We start from the raw sequence: 19,944 nt of genomic DNA, 5'->3' as shown, positions 1-19,944 counted from the left end.
GTGAGGTCTACTACACCTGTTGTATTTAGCATTTTACTGTAAGGTCTACTACACCTGTTGTATTCAGCATTTCACTGTAAGGTCTACTACACCTGTTGTTTTCAGCATTTCACTGTGAGGTCTACTACACCTGTTGTATTCTGCATTTCACTGTAAGGTCTACTACACCTGTTGTATTCGGTGCATGTGACAAATAAAATCTGATTATGGCATGAATGTATCTGCCATCCATGGCACCATACGGTCATTGCATATGTTTCATCTGTTGCATATTAAGTGACAGGAAAGAGCTTCAGACAAACAGCAGTTACATCCTGTTCAAGTATTCAATCAGATGTTTATTGTGTTTTTTTGTGGGGGGGAAACATCTAGTCACGGCATTTATGGCCTTAATAACAAACTATACCTTTAGCATCTCATCATACAACCTCTCCGGGCTCCACTACACCGTTTCAGGATCACATTAATGGGTGTGTGTGTGTGTGTGTGTGTGTGTGTGTGTGTGTGTGTGTGTGTGTGTGTGTGTGTGTGTGTGTGTGTGTGTGTGTGTGTGTGTGTGTGTGTGTGTGTGTGTGTCTGTCTGTCTGTCTGTCTGTCTGTATACATGTGTTTAGTAGGGTTAAATGTCCGTCAAACCTCCGTGCTTTTAGACGTGTGTGTGTGTGTCTGCATCAGTCTGTGTGTGTGTCTCAGTGTCTCTCTCTCTCAGAAGGTGCTCTGTAGTTGACAGTGACATCTGTGCGTGTGTGTATGTGTGTGTGTGTGTCTGCATCAGTCTGTGTGTGTCTCAGTGTCTCTCTCTCTCTCTCTCTCTCTCAGAAGGTGCTCTGTAGCAGACAGCGACAGCCGCAGCCTGTGGGACATTCGTCCTGTGTTCTGAACCACTCCATCATGTGGGACGTGTGTCCCCCGTGACCACAGCTCAGACAGAAGTTAGAGGAGCCTCGTACAGCCACGTGACAGATGGCACACTGGAAGGTGAAGCGCTTACACACGGCACACTGAGTTCCCCGCGCCTGGCTACGACAATGGCAGCAGTACACACCAAACTCTGAGGAAAGAGGGGGAGAGAGAGGAGGAGGAGAAGAAGGAGAGGGGGGGAGGAGAGGGGGTGGATGGAGAGAGGAGGGAGAAGTTAGAGGAGGAGAAGGGAGAGGAGGAGGAGAGGGGGGAGGAGAGGGGGTGGATGGAGAGAGGAGGGAGGAGAGAGGAGGGAGAAGGGAGAGGGTGGAAGGAGAGGGGGTGGATGGAGAGAGAAGGGAGAAGGGAGAGAGGAGGAGGAGAGGGAGGGAGAAGGGAGAGGAGGAGGAGAGGAGGTGGAGGAGAGAGGAGGGAGAAGTTAGAGAGGGAGAAGGGAGAGGAGGAGGAGAGGGGGTGGATGGAGAGAGGAGGAGAGGAGGTGGAGGAGAGAGGAGGGAGAAGTTAGAGAGGAGAAGGGAGAGGAGAAGGAGAGGGGGTGGAGGAGAGAGGAACCAAATGGAGTCAGTAATCAATTCAAAGCTCAGAGTTCATCTCTATTGATGATCTCTCTCAGTATAAATATAACTGTTCGGGATCCATTCATCCGTATGGTGGAAGTTCAGAGCTATAGCGCCACTTCAACTTAAAGGCAATGATCTGGCGTTTGTGAAGACTGCATTCACGGTAAACACCGCAGATATCAGCTCAATCGTAAATGACCTGTAGATTAGAATTGCAATGTAGCGCTGAACTTCCACGATACGTATCGAATGGAGCCCTTCCTCTCTATCTGAGAGGTATATTACAGAGTTGGGGTTGAACGGAGCCCTTCCTCTCTATCTGAGAGGTATATTACAGAGTTGGGGTTGAACGGAGCCCTTCCTCTCTATCTGAGAGGTATGTTACAGAGTTGGGGCCCTTCCTCTCTATCTGAGAGGTATATTACAGAGTTGGGGTTGAACGGAGCCCTTCCTCTCTATCTGAGAGGTATATTACAGAGTTGGGGTTGAACGGAGCCCTTCCTCTCTATCTGAGAGGTATATTACAGAGTTGGAGCCCTTCCTCTCTATCTGAGAGGTATATTACAGAGTTGGAGCCCTTCCTCTCTATCTGAGAGGTATATTACAGAGTTGGAGCCCTTGCTCTCTATCTGAGAGGTATATTACAGAGTTGGGGTTGAACGGAGCCCTTCCTCTCTATCTGAGAGGTATATTACAGAGTTGGGGTTGAACGGAGCCCTTCCTCTCTATCTGAGAGGTATATTACAGAGTTGGGGTTGAACGGAGCCCTTCCTCTCTATCTGAGAGGTATATTACAGAGTTGGGGTTGAACGGAGCCCTTCGTCTCTATCTGAGGGGTATATTACAGAGTTGGGGTTGAACGGAGCCCTTCCTCTCTATCTGAGGGGTATATTACAGAGTTGGGGTTGAACGGAGCCCTTCCTCTCTATCTGAGAGGTATGTTACAGAGTTGGGGCCCTTCCTCTCTATCTGAGAGGTATATTACAGAGTTGGGGTTGAACGGAGCCCTTCCTCTCTATCTGAGAGGTATATTACAGAGTTGGGGTTGAATGTTTTCTCATAGGGAAGCGTTGAGCTGTACTGGAATAGAAATGCCTCTGTTTACTTCCTGAATTGACCCAACCCTGGTATACCATCTATCTTTGAGACTCACCGATGCCTTTGTGAGGTTCAGGAGGACAGGATGTAAACTTGAGGACTTCGGCTCTTTTTTCCTTCAGACCCCAGCGATGGAGGATCTCCCCGTAACACTTCTTAAAGTCATCAAACTGCATCGTGTTGGCCGGGTCCAGCAGCCTGGGAAGGGTAGAGAGAGAGAGAGAGAGAACCATAGATCAAGAACAGATAAAGAGATTGCCCCATGTTCCTATTGGGTGCTGGTTCACAACTGGTCCTAGGTAAGATGGCCGACACGTTCCATTCTGACGCAGACATCAGCCTCTCTGTTGTTCTAAGTGAATACGTCTCTGAAGAAAACATTAGTTTGTCTTTTTTTTTATTAATATGTGTGTTATCTAACATCTAAATTCTGGACAACTCGTCGACCTTTTATTCATGTCGTGTTGTTCCCTCTCTCGCTCGCGGGGGTCAGCGTACATCTGGTTGGCATAGCGATAGTCGTCAGGCGAGGATTCCCCCAAGGGAGGGATGTGCTCCGGGTCTCGACCTAACGAAATAGACAGATATCTCCTTTAATACACAGACGTCTGCACGTCCGTGTTGTTGGCACTGGGTATCTGTGGAGAACATGAGCAGATTTGACTGTGTGTTCCACAGGCAAGCAGCAGGTTAGATTCAATCACGACTCTCCATGTTCCCTAACGGTTATGAAAGCGGACTGGTGATGTGACTTTATTCCCTATATTAGGACACTTCTTTAGGTCAGAAAGGAGAGAAATAGTGTACTTCATTATAGGGATTAGGGTGCAGGCTCTGACCTAAAGCGGCACTATATATTCAGCATTATGTGGACACCCCTTCATATTAGTGGATTTGGGCTATTTCAGCCACACACCCGTTGCTGACAGGTGTATAAAACTGAGCACACAAGCCATGCAATCTCCATAGACAAACAGTGGCAGTAGAGTGGTGGGAAGTCTTCCCAGAAGAGTGGAGGCTGTTATAGCAGCAAAGGGGGGGACCAACTTCATATTAATGACTTCCCTGAAGAGTGGAGGCTGTTATAGCAGCAAAGGGGGGGGACCAACTCCATATTAATGACTTCCCTGAAGAGTCGAGGCTGTTATAGCAGCAAAGGGGGGGACCAACTCCATATTAATGACTTCCCTGAAGAGTGGAGGCTGTTATAGCAGCAAAGGGGGGGGACCAACTCCATTTTAATGCCCATGATTTATGGATTGTGGATGTTGGAAGAGCAGGTGTCCACATACTTTTGGTCATGTAGTGGACTAGTGAACAGGGTGCTAGTTGGGTCTTGGTGCTGGCCTCAGAGTCTTCTGGGGTCACACCATAAACATCCTTTTATTCCCATCACGGGGTTACATACCGATGGGAGGGAGGGGGAGAGGGAGGGAGGGAAGGAGGGGGAGAGAGGGAGGGAGGGAGGGGGAGAGAGGGAGGGAGGGAGGGATGAGGGGAGGGAGAGAGGGAGGAGGGGGAGGGAGGGAGGAGGGGAGAGAGGGAGGGAGGGAGGGAGGGAGGGAGAGAGAGGGAGGGAGGAGGGAGGGGGAGGGAGGGAGAGAGGGAGGGAGAGAGAGGGAGGGAGGAGGGAGGGGAGGGAGAGAGGGAGGGAGAGAGGGAGGAGGGGAGGGAGGGAGGGAGGGAGAGAGAGAGAGAGAGAGAGAGAGAGAGAAAGGGAGGGAGAGAGGAGGGAGGGAGGGAGAGGGAGGGAGGGAGGGAGGGAGGGAGAGAGAGGGGGGAGGGAGGGAGGGAGGAGGGGAGAGAGGGGGAGGGAGAGAGGGGGAGGAGAGGGAGGAGAAGGAGGGATGAGGGGGAGGGGAGAGAGAGAGGGAGGGAGGGGGGAAGGGAGGGAGGGTTACATACCGATGCTCCAGGTGGTGGTGGTGGTGGAGTCTGAGGTGCTGTAACAGGAGCCTGACGACACAGAGCTGGACGTGTAACTGGGCTGGAGGAGAGGAGGGAGGGAGGGGGAGAGGGAGGGAGGGAGGGAGAGAGGGAGAGAGAGGGAAGGGGGAGAGAGGGAGGGGGGAGAGGGAGGGGGGGAGAGGGAGAAACTTGACATTGACTTACATATTGTGATGAAGAGGAAACAGAGGAGAGACCGACCTATCGTGAGTGACGAGAGGAGGAACAGAAAAGAGACTGACCTATCGTGAGTGATGAGGGGAGGAACAGAGAAGAGACTGACCTATCGTGAGTGATGAGGGGAGGAACAGACGAGAGACTGACCTATCGTGAGTGATGAGGGGAGAACAGAGGAGAGACTAACCTATCGTGAGTGATGAGGGGAGGAACAGAGGAGAGACTGACCTATCGTGAGTGATGAGGGGACGAACAGAGAAGAGACTGACCTATCGTGAGTGACGAGGGAGGAACAGAGAAGAGACTGACCTATCGTGAGTGATGAGGGGAGAAACAGAGAAGAGACTGACCTATCGTGAGTGATGAGGGGAGGACATAGAAGAGACTGACCTATCGTGAGTGATGAGGGGAGGAACAGAGGAGAGACTGACCTATCGTGAGTGACAAGGGGAGGAACAGAGGAGAGACCGACCTATCGTGAGTGACGAGGGGAGGAACAGAGGAGAGACTGACCTATCGTGAGTGACGAGGGGAGGAACAGAGAAGAGACTGACCTATCGTGAGTGATGAGGGGGGAACAGAGGAGAGACTGACCTATCGTGAGTGACGAGAGGAGGAACAGAAAAGAGACTGACCTATCGTGAGTGATGAGGGAGGAACAGAGAAGAGACTGACTTATCGTGAGTGATGAGGGAGGAACAGAGGAGAGACTTACGTATCGTGAGTGAGTGACGAGAGGAGGAACAGAAAAGAGACTGACCTATCGTGAGTGATGAGGGAGGAACAGAGAAGAGACTGACCTATCGTGAGTGATGAGGGGAGGAACAGAGAAGAGACTGACCTATCGTGAGTGAGGAGGGGAGGAACATAGAAGAGACTGACCTATCGTGAGTGTTGAGGGGAGGAACAGAGGAGAGACTGACCTATCGTGAGTGATGAGGGGAGGAACAGAGGAGAGACTGACCTATCGTGAGTGACGAGGGGAGGAACAGAGGAGAGACTGACCTATCGTGAGTGACGAGGGGAGGAACAGAGGAGAGACTGACCTATCGTGAGTGACAAGGGGAGGAACAGAGAAGAGACTGACCTATCGTGAGTGATGAGGGGGAACAGAGGAGAGACTGACCTATCGTGAGTGACGAGAGGAAGAACAGAAAAGAGACTGACCTATCGTGAGTGACGAGAGGAAGAACAGAAAAGAGACTGACCTATCGTGAGTGACGAGGGAGGAACAGAGAAGAGACTGACCTATCGTGAGTGATGAGGGAGGAACAGAGGAGAGACTGACCTATTGTGAGTGATGAGGGGAGGAACAGAGAAGAGACTGACCTATCGTGAGTGATGAGGGGAGGAACAGAGAAGAGACTGACCTATCGTGAGTGATGAGGGGAGGAACAGAGAAGAGACTGACCTATCGTGAGTGACGAGGGGGGAACAGAGAAGAGACTGACCTATCGTTAGTGATGAGGGGAGGAACAGAGAAGAGACTGACCTATCGTGAGTGATGAGGGAGGAACAGAGAAGAGACTGACCTATCGTGAGTGATGAGAGGAGGAACAGAGAAGAGACGGACCTATCGTGAGTGAGGAGGGGAGGAACATAGAAGAGACTGACCTATCGTGAGTGTTGAGGGGAGGAACAGATGAGAGACAGACCTATCGTGAGTGATGAGGGGAGGAACAGAGGAGAGACTGACCTATCGTGAGTGACAAGGGGAGGAACAGAGGAGAGACTGACCTATCGTGAGTGACAAGGGGAGGAACAGAGGAGAGACTGACCTATCGTGAGTGACAAGGGGAGGAACAGAGAAGAGACTGACCTATCGTGAGTGATGAGGGGGGAACAGAGGAGAGACTGACCTATCGTGAGTGACGAGAGGAAGAACAGAAAAGAGACTGACCTATCGTGAGTGACGAGGGAGGAACAGAGAAGAGACTGACCTATCGTGAGTGATGAGGGAGGAACAGAGGAGAGACTTACGTATCGTGAGTGAGTGACGAGAGGAGGAACAGAAAAGAGACTGACCTATCGTGAGTGATGAGGGAGAAACAGAGGAGAGACTTACGTACCGTGAGTGACGAGGGGAGGAACAGAGACGAGACTGACCTATCGTGAGTGATGAGGGAGGAACAGAGAAGAGACTGACCTATCGTGAGTGATGAGGGAGGAACAGAGGAGAGACTTACGTATCGTGAGTGACGAGGGGAGGAACAGAGACGAGACTGACCTATCGTGAGTGATGAGGGGAGGAACAGAGACGAGACTGACCTATCGTGAGTGATGAGGGGAGGAACAGAGAAGAGACTGACCTATCGTGAGTGATGAGGGAGGAACAGAGAAGAGACTGACTTATCGTGAGTGATGAGGGAGGAACAGAGGAGAGACTTACGTATCGTGAGTGAGTGACGAGAGGAGGAACAGAAAAGAGACTGACCTATCGTGAGTGATGAGGGAGGAACAGAGAAGAGACTGACCTATCGTGAGTGATGAGGGAGGAACAGAGGAGAGACTTACGTATCGTGAGTGACGAGGGGAGGAACAGAGACGAGACTGACCTATCGTGAGTGATGAGGGGAGGAACAGAGACGAGACTGACCTATCGTGAGTGATGAGGGGAGGAACAGAGAAGAGACTGACCTATCGTGAGTGATGAGGGGAGGAACAGAGAAGAGACTGACCTATCGTGAGTGATGAGGGGAGGAACAGAGGAGAGACTGACCTATCGTGAGTGACGAGGGGAGGAACAGAGGAGAGACTGACCTATCGTGAGTGACGAGGGGAGGAACAGAGGAGAGACTGACCTATCGTGAGTGACAAGGGGAGGAACAGAGAAGAGACTGACCTATCGTGAGTGATGAGGGGGAACAGAGGAGAGACTGACCTATCGTGAGTGACGAGAGGAAGAACAGAAAAGAGACTGACCTATCGTGAGTGACGAGAGGAAGAACAGAAAAGAGACTGACCTATCGTGAGTGACGAGGGAGGAACAGAGAAGAGACTGACCTATCGTGAGTGATGAGGGAGGAACAGAGGAGAGACTGACCTATTGTGAGTGATGAGGGGAGGAACAGAGAAGAGACTGACCTATCGTGAGTGATGAGGGGAGGAACAGAGAAGAGACTGACCTATCGTGAGTGATGAGGGGAGGAACAGAGAAGAGACTGACCTATCGTGAGTGACGAGGGGGGAACAGAGAAGAGACTGACCTATCGTTAGTGATGAGGGGAGGAACAGAGAAGAGACTGACCTATCGTGAGTGATGAGGGGAGGAACAGAGAAGAGACTGACCTATCGTGAGTGATGAGGGAGGAACAGAGAAGAGACTGACCTATCGTGAGTGATGAGGAACAGAGAAGAGACGGACCTATCGTGAGTGAGGAGGGGAGGAACATAGAAGAGACTGACCTATCGTGAGTGTTGAGGGGAGGAACAGATGAGAGACAGACCTATCGTGAGTGATGAGGGGAGGAACAGAGGAGAGACTGACCTATCGTGAGTGACAAGGGGAGGAACAGAGGAGAGACTGACCTATCGTGAGTGACAAGGGGAGGAACAGAGGAGAGACTGACCTATCGTGAGTGACAAGGGGAGGAACAGAGAAGAGACTGACCTATCGTGAGTGATGAGGGGGGAACAGAGGAGAGACTGACCTATCGTGAGTGACGAGAGGAAGAACAGAAAAGAGACTGACCTATCGTGAGTGACGAGGGAGGAACAGAGAAGAGACTGACCTATCGTGAGTGATGAGGGAGGAACAGAGGAGAGACTTACGTATCGTGAGTGAGTGACGAGAGGAGGAACAGAAAAGAGACTGACCTATCGTGAGTGATGAGGGAGAAACAGAGGAGAGACTTACGTACCGTGAGTGACGAGGGGAGGAACAGAGACGAGACTGACCTATCGTGAGTGATGAGGGAGGAACAGAGAAGAGACTGACCTATCGTGAGTGATGAGGGAGGAACAGAGGAGAGACTTACGTATCGTGAGTGACGAGGGGAGGAACAGAGACGAGACTGACCTATCGTGAGTGATGAGGGGAGGAACAGAGACGAGACTGACCTATCGTGAGTGATGAGGGGAGGAACAGAGAAGAGACTGACCTATCGTGAGTGATGAGGGAGGAACAGAGAAGAGACTGACTTATCGTGAGTGATGAGGGAGGAACAGAGGAGAGACTTACGTATCGTGAGTGAGTGACGAGAGGAGGAACAGAAAAGAGACTGACCTATCGTGAGTGATGAGGGAGGAACAGAGAAGAGACTGACCTATCGTGAGTGATGAGGGAGGAACAGAGGAGAGACTTACGTATCGTGAGTGACGAGGGGAGGAACAGAGACGAGACTGACCTATCGTGAGTGATGAGGGGAGGAACAGAGACGAGACTGACCTATCGTGAGTGATGAGGGGAGGAACAGAGAAGAGACTGACCTATCGTGAGTGATGAGGGGAGGAACAGAGAAGAGACTGACCTATCGTGAGTGACGAGGGGAGGAACAGAGAAGAGACTGACCTATCGTGAGTGACGAGGGGGGAACAGAGAAGAGACTGACCTATCGTGAGTGATGAGGGGAGGAACAGAGAAGAGACTGACCTATCGTGAGTGACGAGGGAGGAACAGAGAAGAGACTGACCTATCGTGAGTGATGAGGGGAGGAACAGAGAAGAGACTGACCTATCGTGAGTGAGGAGGGGAGGAACATAGAAGAGACTGACCTATCGTGAGTGTTGAGGGGAGGAACAGAGGAGAGACTGACCTATCGTGAGTGATGAGGGGAGGAACAGAGGAGAGACTGACCTATCGTGAGTGACGAGGGGAGGAACAGAGGAGAGACTGACCTATTGTGAGTGACGAGGGGAGGAACAGAGGAGAGACTGACCTATCGTGAGTGACAAGGGGAGGAACAGAGAAGAGACTGACCTATCGTGAGTGATGAGGGGGGAACAGAGGAGAGACTGACCTATCGTGAGTGACGAGAGGAAGAACAGAAAAGAGACTGACCTATCGTGAGTGACGAGAGGAAGAACAGAAAAGAGACTGACCTATCGTGAGTGACGAGGGAGGAACAGAGAAGAGACTGACCTATCGTGAGTGATGAGGGAGGAACAGAGGAGAGACTGACCTATTGTGAGTGATGAGGGGAGGAACAGAGAAGAGACTGACCTATCGTGAGTGATGAGGAGAGGAACAGAGAAGAGACTGACCTATCGTGAGTGATGAGGGGAGGAACAGAGAAGAGACTGACCTATCGTGAGTGACGAGGGGGGAACAGAGAAGAGACTGACCTATCGTTAGTGATGAGGGGAGGAACAGAGAAGAGACTGACCTATCGTGAGTGACGAGGGAGGAACAGAGAAGAGACTGACCTATCGTGAGTGATGAGGGGAGGAACAGAGAAGAGACTGACCTATCGTGAGTGAGGAGGGGAGGAACATAGAAGAGACTGACCTATCGTGAGTGTTGAGGGGAGGAACAGAGGAGAGACTGACCTATCGTGAGTGATGAGGGGAGGAACAGAGGAGAGACTGACCTATCGTGAGTGACGAGGGGAGGAACAGAGGAGAGACTGACCTATCGTGAGTGACGAGGGGAGGAACAGAGGAGAGACTGACCTATCGTGAGTGACAAGGGGAGGAACAGAGAAGAGACTGACCTATCGTGAGTGATGAGGGGGGAACAGAGGAGAGACTGACCTATCGTGAGTGACGAGAGGAAGAACAGAAAAGAGACTGACCTATCGTGAGTGACGAGGGAGGAACAGAGAAGAGACTGACCTATCGTGAGTGATGAGGGAGGAACAGAGGAGAGACTTACGTATCGTGAGTGAGTGACGAGAGGAGGAACAGAAAAGAGACTGACCTATCGTGAGTGATGAGGGAGGAACAGAGGAGAGACTTACGTACCGTGAGTGACGAGGGGAGGAACAGAGACGAGACTGACCTATCGTGAGTGATGAGGGGAGGAACAGAGACGAGACTGACCTATCGTGAGTGATGAGGGGAGGAACAGAGAAGAGACTGACCTATCGTGAGTGATGAGGGGAGGAACAGAGAAGAGACTGACCTATCGTGAGTGATGAGGGGAGGAACAGAGAAGAGACTGACCTATCGTGAGTGACGAGGGGGGAACAGAGAAGAGACTGACCTATCGTGAGTGATGAGGGGAGGAACAGAGACGAGACTGACCTATCGTGAGTGATGAGGGGAGCAACAGAGAAGAGACTGACCTATCGTGAGTGATGAGGGGAGAACAGAGAAGAGACTTACGTATCGTAGGTGATGAGAGGGGAACAGAGAAGAGCGATGTTGTCCATACAGAGAGAAGTAGTCCTGAGAACAGCCCTGGGACCTGAACACACTACACAGCATGGCTAGAGTCTGGACATCACTCATCAGACTGTAGTGGTCCAGGCTGGGGAAGAGGGGACAGAGACAGACTGAGTGTCCTAATCCATCCAGTATATACAGTAGGTAGCCTTGTCCCAACCACAATGACTGATGTACAGGACACCCCCTGGACAGGACACTAGTCTATCTCCTGTTTCTGTAGTGAGACAGCTTGATGTACCTGGACACCCCCTGGATAGGACACTAGTCTATCTCCTGTTTCTGTAGTGAGACAGGACACCCCCTGGACAGGACACTAGTTTATCTCCTGTTTCTGTAGTGAGACAGGACACCCCCTGGACAGGACACTAGTCTATCTCCTGTTTCTGTAGTGAGACAACTTGATGTACCAGGACACCCCCTGGACAGGACACTAGTCTATCTCCTGTTTCTGTAGTGAGACAGCTTGATGTACAGGACACCCCCTGGACAGGACACTAGTCTACCTCCTGTTTCTGTAGTGAGACAGCTTGATGTACAGGACACCCCCTGGACAGGACACTAGTCTATCTCCTGTTTCTGTAGTGAGACAGCTTGATGTACAGGACACCCCCTGGACAGGACACTAGTCCATCTCCTGTTTCTGTAGTGAGACAGCTTGATGTACAGGACACCCCTGGACAGAACACTAGTCTATCTCCTGTTTCTGTAGTGAGACAGCTTGATGTACAGGACACCCCCTGGACAGGACACTAGTCTATCTCCTGTTTCTGTAGTGAGACAGCTTGATGTACAGGACACCCCCTGGACAGGACACTAGTCTATCTCCTGTTTCTGTAGTGAGACAGCTTGATGTACCAGGACACCCCCTGGACAGGACACTAGTCTATCTCCTGTTTCTGTAGTGAGACAGCTTGATGTACCAGGACACCCCCTGGACAGGACACTAGTCTATCTCCTGTTTCTGTAGTGAGACAGGACACCCCCTGGACAGGACACTAGTCTATCTCCTGTTTCTGTAGTGAGACAGGACACTCCCTGGACAGGACACTAGTCTATCTCCTGTTTCTGTAGTGAGACAGCTTGATGTACCTGGACACCCCCTGGATAGGACACTAGTCTATCTCCTGTTTCTGTAGTGAGACAGGACACCCCATGGACAGGACACTAGTTTATCTCCTGTTTCTGTAGTGAGACAGCTTGATGTACCAGGACACCCCCTGGACAGGACACTAGTCTTATCTCCTGTTTCTGTAGTGAGACAGCTTGATGTACAGGACACCCCCTGGACAGGACACTAGTCTACCTCCTGTTTCTGTAGTGAGACAGCTTGATGTACAGGACACCCCCTGGACAGGACACTAGTCCATCTCCTGTTTCTGTAGTGAGACAGCTTGATGTACAGGACACCCCCTGGACAGGACACTAGTCTATCTCCTGTTTCTGTAGTGAGACAGCTTGATGTACCAGGACACCCCCTGGACAGGACACTAGTCTATCTCCTGTTTCTGTAGTGAGACAGCTTGATGTACCAGTACACCCCCTGGACAGGACACTAGTCTATCTCCTGTAGTGAGATAGCTTGATGTACCAGGACACCCCCTGGACAAACTAAATTCCTGGTGGTTCCGGTATGTTCCTGCTGGGCTTTGGCAGCGTTTACACAGGCAGCCAAATGTGATCTTTTACCCAATTATTGTTCTTTTTAATTGAGTATACAAAACATTAAGAACACCTTCCTAATATTGAATCAGTCTATGTCATGTCAGCAGGTGTTCATAATGTTTTGTTCACTCAGTGTACAATTGTAGAGTATATACAGTATAGTATAATTTGTCCTGCTACTCACAGAGTCTCCAGCAGGTGGCGTCCAAACGGGTGTCTGGCCCAGGGAGCGTCCGCATCAGGGTCAGAGTCAGGACTGAGTTCCAGACTGGTGGCAGCCGAGGCCAGGGCCCAGACCTACAGCACACAGAGTTAATACAGGGCCCAGACCTACAGCACACAGAGTTAATACAGGGCCCAGACCTACAGCACACAGAGTTAATACAGGGCCCAGACCTACAGCACACAGAGTTAATACAGGGTCCTACAGTACACAGAGTTAATACAGGACCCTACAGTACACATAGTTAATACAGGGCCCAGACCTACAGTACACAGAGTTAATACAGGGCCCTACAGAGTTAATACAGGGCCCAACAGTACACAGAGTTAATACAGGGCCCTACAGTACACAGAGTTAATACAGGGCCCTACAGTACACAGAGTTAATACAGGGCCCTACAGTACACAGAGTTAATACAGTTAATACAGGGCCCTACAGTACACAGAGTTAATACAGGGCCCTACAGTACACAGAGTTAATACAGGGCCCACACCTACAGTACACAGAGTTAATACAGGGCCCTACAGTACACAGAGTTAATACAGGGCCCTGCAGTACACAGAGTTAATACAGGGCCCACACCTACAGTACACAGAGTTAATACAGGGCCCTACAGTACACAGAGTTAATACAGGGCCCTACAGTACCCAGAGTTAATACTGGGCCCAGGCCTACAGTACACAGAGTTAATACAGGGCCCAGGCCTACAGTACACAGCGTTAATACAGGGCCCAGACCTACAGTACACAGAGTTAATACAGGGCCCTACAGTACACAGAGTTAATACAGGGCCCACACCTACAGTACACAGAGTTAATACAGGGCCCAGACCTACAGTACATAGAGTTAATACAGGGCCCAGACCTACAGCACACAGAGTTAATACAGGGTCCTACAGTACACAGAGTTAATACAGGGCCCTACAGTACATAGAGTTAATACAGGGCCCAGACCTACAGTACACAGAGTTAATACAGGGCCCTACAGAGTTAATACAGGGCCCAACAGTACACAGAGTTAATACAGGGCCCTACAGTACACAGAGTTAATACAGGGCCCTGCAGTACACATAGTTAATACAGGGCCCAGACCTACAGTACACAGAGTTAATACAGGGCCCTACAGAGTTAATACAGGGCCCAACAGTACACAGAGTTAATACAGGGCCCTACAGTACACAGAGTTAATACAGGGCCCTACAGTACACAGAGTTAATACAGGGCCCTACAGTACACAGAGTTAATACAGTTAATACAGGGCCCTACAGTACACAGAGTTAATACAGGGCCCTACAGTACACAGAGTTAATACAGGGCCCACACCTACAGTACACAGAGTTAATACAGGGCCCTACAGTACACAGAGTTAATACAGGGCCCTGCAGTACACAGAGTTAATACAGGGCCCACACCTACAGTACACAGAGTTAATACAGGGCCCTACAGTACACAGAGTTAATACAGGGCCCTACAGTACCCAGAGTTAATACTGGGCCCAGGCCTACAGTACACAGAGTTAATACAGGGCCCAGGCCTACAGTACACAGCGTTAATACAGGGCCCAGACCTACAGTACACAGAGTTAATACAGGGCCCTACAGTACACAGAGTTAATACAGGGCCCACACCTACAGTACACAGAGTTAATACAGGGCCCAGACCTACAGTACATAGAGTTAATACAGGGCCCAGACCTACAGCACACAGAGTTAATACAGGGTCCTACAGTACACAGAGTTAATACAGGGCCCTACAGTACATAGAGTTAATACAGGGCCCAGACCTACAGTACACAGAGTTAATACAGGGCCCTACAGAGTTAATACAGGGCCCAACAGTACACAGAGTTAATACAGGGCCCTACAGTACACAGAGTTAATACAGGGCCCTGCAGTACACAGAGTTAATACAGGGCCCACACCTACAGTACACAGAGTTAATACAGGGCCCTACAGTACACAGAGTTAATACAGGGCCCTACAGTACCCATAGTTAATACAGGGCCCAGGCCTACAGTACACAGAGTTAATACAGGGCCCAGGCCTACAGTACACAGCGTTAATACAGGGCCCAGACCTACAGTACACAGAGTTAATACAGGGCCCTACAGTACACAGAGTTAATACAGGGCCCTACAGTACACAGAGTTAATACAGGGCCTTGCAGTACACAGAGTTAATACAGGGCGCTACAGTACACAGAGTTAATACAGGGTCATACAGTACACAGAGTTATTACAGGGCCCTACAGTACACAGAGTTAATACATGGTCCACACCTACAGTACACAGAGTTAATACAGCGCCCTACAGTACACATAGATACTGTCCCCTAGCCCCAACAGATTAATAAGGGTCCACATGTCTGTCTCTCTGATCAGTCCTACCTTAGCCATGTCTCTGATCAGTCCTACCTTAGCCATGTCTCGGCGCCCCACCACCAGAGCTGCTGCTGCATTCTTCAGACAGGTGTCCTGTATGTCGTTCACATTCAGACTGCAGAGGGAGAAACAGACAGCACATTACAGATGTTTCAAGACATGTTGGGCAAAGCATTATATTATAATATTAAGATGTCTTCAGCCAGGTACAGCCAGGTACAGCAACATGTTGGGTAAAGCATTATATTATAATATTAAGTTGTCTTGAGCCAGGTACAGCCTGGTACAGCGCACAGCCTGGTACAGCCAGGTACAGCCTGGCACAGCCAGGTACAGCAACATGTGGGGTAAAGCATTATATTATAATATTAAGATGTATTGAGCCAGGCACAGCCAGGTACAGCCAGGTACAGCCTGGTACAGCCAGGTACAGCCTGGCACAGCCTGGTACAGCCTGGTACAGCCTGGCACAGCCTGGTACAGCCAGGTACAGCCTGGTACAGCCTGGTACAGCCTGGTACAGCCAGGTACAGCCTGGCACAGCCAGGTACAGCCAGGTACAGCCTGGTACAGCAAGGCACAGCCTGGTACAGCCAGGTACAGCCAGGTACATCCTGGTACAGCCTGGTACAGCCAGGTACAGCCTGGCACAGCCTGGTACAGCCAGGTACGGCCAGGTACAGCCTGGTACAGCCAGGTACAGCCTGGTACAGCCTGGTACAGCCAGGTACAGCCAGGTACAGTCAGGTTAAGCCAGGAACAGCCAGGTACAGCCAGGTACAGCCAGGCACAGCCTGGTACAGCAACGTGCATTGAAAGCTTTAAGGAGGCTCATATTTAGTTGTCTCAAAATAACCTACATGTTAGTCTCCCCAGGGTGATGAACTCACATGTACGTCTTCCCCAGGGTGATGAACTCACATGTACATCTCCCCCAGGGTGATGAACTCACATGTACGTCTCCCCCAGGGTGATGAACTCACCTGTACGTCTCCCCCCAGGGTGATGAACTCACATGTATTTCTCCCACGGGGTGATGAACTCACATGTACGCCACCACCAGGGTGATGAACTCACATGTATGTCTCCCCCAGGGTGATGAACTCACATGTATGTCTACCCCCAGGGTGATGAACTCACATGTATTTCTCCCCCAGGGTGATGAACTCACATGTATGTCTCCCCCAGAGTGATGAACTCACATGTATGTCTCCCCCAGGGTGATGAACTCACATGTATGTCTCCCCCAGAGTGATGAACTCACACGTATGTCTCCCCCCAGGGTGATGAACTCACATGTATGTCTCCCCCAGGGTGAGGAACTCACATGTGCGTCTCCCCCAGGGTGATGGTTATGAACTCACATGTATGTCACCCCCAGGTTGATGAACTCACATGTATGTCTCCCCCAAAGTGATGAACTCACATGTATTTTTCCCCCCAGGGTGATGAACTCACATGTATGTCGCCCCCAGGGTGATGAACTCACATGTATGTCTCCACCAGGGCGATAAACTCACCTGTATGTCTCCTCCCAGGGTGATGAACTCACATGTATGTCGCCCCCAGGGTGATGAACTCACATGTATGTCTCCACCAGGGCGATGAACTCGCCTGTATGTCTCCCCCCAGGGTGATGAACTCACATGTATGTCACCCCCAGGGTGATGGTTATGAACTCACATGTACGTCTCCCCAGGGTGATGAACTCACATGTATGTCACCCCCCAGGGTGATGAACTCACATGTACGCCACCACCAGGGTGATGGTTATGAACTCACATGTACATCTCCCCCAGGGTGATGGTTATGAACTCACATGTACGTCTCTCCCAGGGTGATGAACTCACATGTATGTCTCCCCCAGGGTGATGTACTCACATGTATGTCTCCACCAGGGTGATGAACTCACATGTACGTCTCCCCCAGGGTGATGAACTCACATGTACGCCACCACCAGGGTGATGGTTATGAACTCACATGTACATCTCCCCCAGGGTGATGGTTATGAACTCACATGTACGTCTCTCCCAGGGTGATGAACTCACATGTATGTCTCCCCCCAGGGTGATGAACTCACATGTACGACTCCCCCGGGGTGATGAACTCACATGTATGTCTCCCCCAGGGTGATGTACTCACATGTATGTCTCCACCAGGGTGATGAACTCACATGTACGTCTCCCCCAGGGTGATGAACTCACATGTACATCTCCCCCAGGGTGATGAACTCACATGTATGTGTCCCCCAGGGTGATGGTTATGAACTCACATGTACGTCACCCCCAGGGTGATGGTTATGAACTCATGTACGTCACCCCCAGGGTGATGAACTCACATGTATGTCTTCCCCAGGGTGATGAACTCACATGTATGTCTCCCCCAGAGTGATGAATTCACATGTATGTCTTCCCCCAGGGTGATGAACTCACATGTATGTCTCCCCCAGGGTGATGAACTCACATGTGCGTCTCCCCCAGGGTGATGGTTATGAACTCACATGTATGTCACCCCCGGGGTGATGAACTCACATGTATGTCTCCCCCAGGGTGATGAACTCACATGTACGTCTCCCCCAGGGTGATGAACTCACATGTACATCTCCCCCAGAGTGATGAACTCACATGTATGTCTCCCCCAGGGTGATGGTTATGAACTCACATGTACGTCACCCCCAGGGTGATGGTTATGAACTCATGTACGTCACCCCCAGGGTGATGAACTCACATGTATGTCTCCCCCCAGGGTGATGAACTCACATGTATGTCTCCCCCAGAGTGATGAATTCACATGTATGTCTTCCCCCAGGGTGATGAACTCACATGTATGTCTCCCCCAGGGTGATGAACTCACATGTGCGTCTCCCCCAGGGTGATGGTTATGAACTCACATGTATGTCACCCCCGGGGTGATGAACTCACATGTATGTCTCCCGCAGGGTGATGAACTCACATGTATGTCTCCCCCCAGGGTGATGAACTCACATGTATGTCTCCCCCAGGGTTAAGAACTCACATGTATGTCTCCCCCAGGGTGATGTTATGAACTCACATGTATGTCTCCCCCAGGGTGATGAACTCACATGTATGTCTCCCCCAGGGTTAAGAACTCACATGTATGTCTCCCCCAGGGTGATGTTATGAACTCACATGTATGTCTCCCCCAGGGTGATGGTTATGAACTCACATGTATGTCTCCCCCAGGGTGATGAACTCACATGTATGTCTCCCCCAGGGTGATGAACTCACATGTATGTCTCCCCCCAGGGTGATGAACTCACATGTATGTCTCCCCCAGAGTGATGAATTCACATGTATGTCTTCCCCCAGGGTGATGAACTCACATGTATGTCTCCCCCAGGGTGATGAACTCACATGTGCGTCTCCCCCAGGGTGATGGTTATGAACTCACATGTATGTCACCCCCGGGGTGATGAACTCACATGTATGTCTCCCCCAGGGTGATGAACTCACATGTACGTCTCCCCCAGGATGATGAACTCACATGTACATCTCCCCCAGAGTGATGAACTCACATGTATGTCTCGCCCAGGGTGATGAACTCACATGTATGTCTCCCCCAGGGTGATGAACTCACATGTTTGTCTCCCCCAGGGTGATGGTTATGAACTCACATGTACGTCAACCCCAGGGTGATGAACTCACATGTATGTCTCTCCTAGGGCTTTGTGAACGGGCAGCAGACAGGAGATCTCCTGGATGATGATCTTCCCTGCCAGCTTTATGGGTCTGTTACCGTAGTCCGCTCCCTCACGCTTTGTCTTGAACCGACGAGACTTCTGACAGACAGAAAGAGACACCGAATCACAGAACTGACCATAGACCAGGGCCATAGGGGCCCTGGTGTTGAACCCTGGTGTTGTAGTGAGACCAGACAGAACTGACCATAGATCAGGGCCATAGAGACCCTGGTGTTGAACCCTGGTGTTGTAGTGAGACCAGACAGAACTGACCATAGAACAGGGCCATAGGGACCCTGGTGTTGAACCCTGGTGTTGTAGTGAGACCAGACAGAACTGACCACAGATCAGGGCCATAAGGACCCTGGTGTTGTCCAGGGACAATGTGTTGTAGTGAGACCACACCTGGGTTCAAACAGTATTCAAAATACTTTCATGTACTTTATCTGTGGGTGATTGAGCGCGCCTGGCTAAATGGACCAATAGATTAGTCCCAAAATGGCAAACCCCGCCCGTCTGGCACTCCAGACAGTCTAGAGCAAACGCTGAAAGTATTTCAAAGATTTAAAATAGTATCTGACCCCAGGTCTGGTGTAGACTCTAGACCTCCTCCCTGCTGTCAGGATATCTGACCCCAGGTCTGGTGTAGACTCTAGACCTCCTTTCTGTTGTCAGGATATCTGACCCCAGGTCTGCTCTCTGCTGTCAGGATATCTGACCCCAGGTCTGCTGTAGACCCCAGACCTCCTCCCCAGGTCTGGAAGGCATTGTGGTGAGAATTTGTGTGAGGCCAACAGGCCTAAAGCTACATTACTGGGAGGCTGAACTCATCTCTCATGTTTACTAATGTCTTTTAAGTTTCTGAAATGGTCATTGGTCAACAATTATTGATGTCAGTACTGAAAAGAGGAATTTTAACATTTGTTAATGTTGTTGCCAGCAATCACACAA

General features: G+C 50.6%; 1 protein-coding gene across 4 annotated transcripts in view; it reads right to left on the bottom strand.

The window, feature by feature from the left end:
- Nucleotides 1-317: 317 nt before the first annotated feature.
- wdr59 (WD repeat domain 59) overlaps nucleotides 318-19,944 on the bottom strand; it is a 98,153-nt gene continuing 78,526 nt past the window's right edge. For 3 of the 4 annotated variants that reach the window (XM_045689783.1, XM_045689785.1, XM_045689784.1), the window contains 8 exons: nucleotides 18,959-19,092; nucleotides 15,327-15,408; nucleotides 12,877-12,989; nucleotides 10,968-11,112; nucleotides 4,485-4,566; nucleotides 3,027-3,147; nucleotides 2,635-2,777; nucleotides 318-1,051 (listed from right to left, as the gene is read on the bottom strand). In XM_045689783.1, the coding sequence (XP_045545739.1) occupies nucleotides 816-1,051; nucleotides 2,635-2,777; nucleotides 3,027-3,147; nucleotides 4,485-4,566; nucleotides 10,968-11,112; nucleotides 12,877-12,989; nucleotides 15,327-15,408; nucleotides 18,959-19,092 (1,056 nt within the window). In that variant the 3' untranslated portion in view covers nucleotides 318-815. The remainder of the gene's footprint in view (nucleotides 1,052-2,634; nucleotides 2,778-3,026; nucleotides 3,148-4,484; nucleotides 4,567-10,967; nucleotides 11,113-12,876; nucleotides 12,990-15,326; nucleotides 15,409-18,958; nucleotides 19,093-19,944) is intronic. The other variant, XM_045689786.1, reaches the window with a different exon arrangement.

Source organism: Salmo salar, chromosome ssa11, assembly GCF_905237065.1.
Source record: "Salmo salar chromosome ssa11, Ssal_v3.1, whole genome shotgun sequence".
Lineage (NCBI taxonomy): Eukaryota > Metazoa > Chordata > Actinopteri > Salmoniformes > Salmonidae > Salmo > Salmo salar.
The sequence above is the reverse complement of the archived record's forward strand: the minus strand, read 5'-3'. Positions and strand labels throughout refer to the sequence as shown.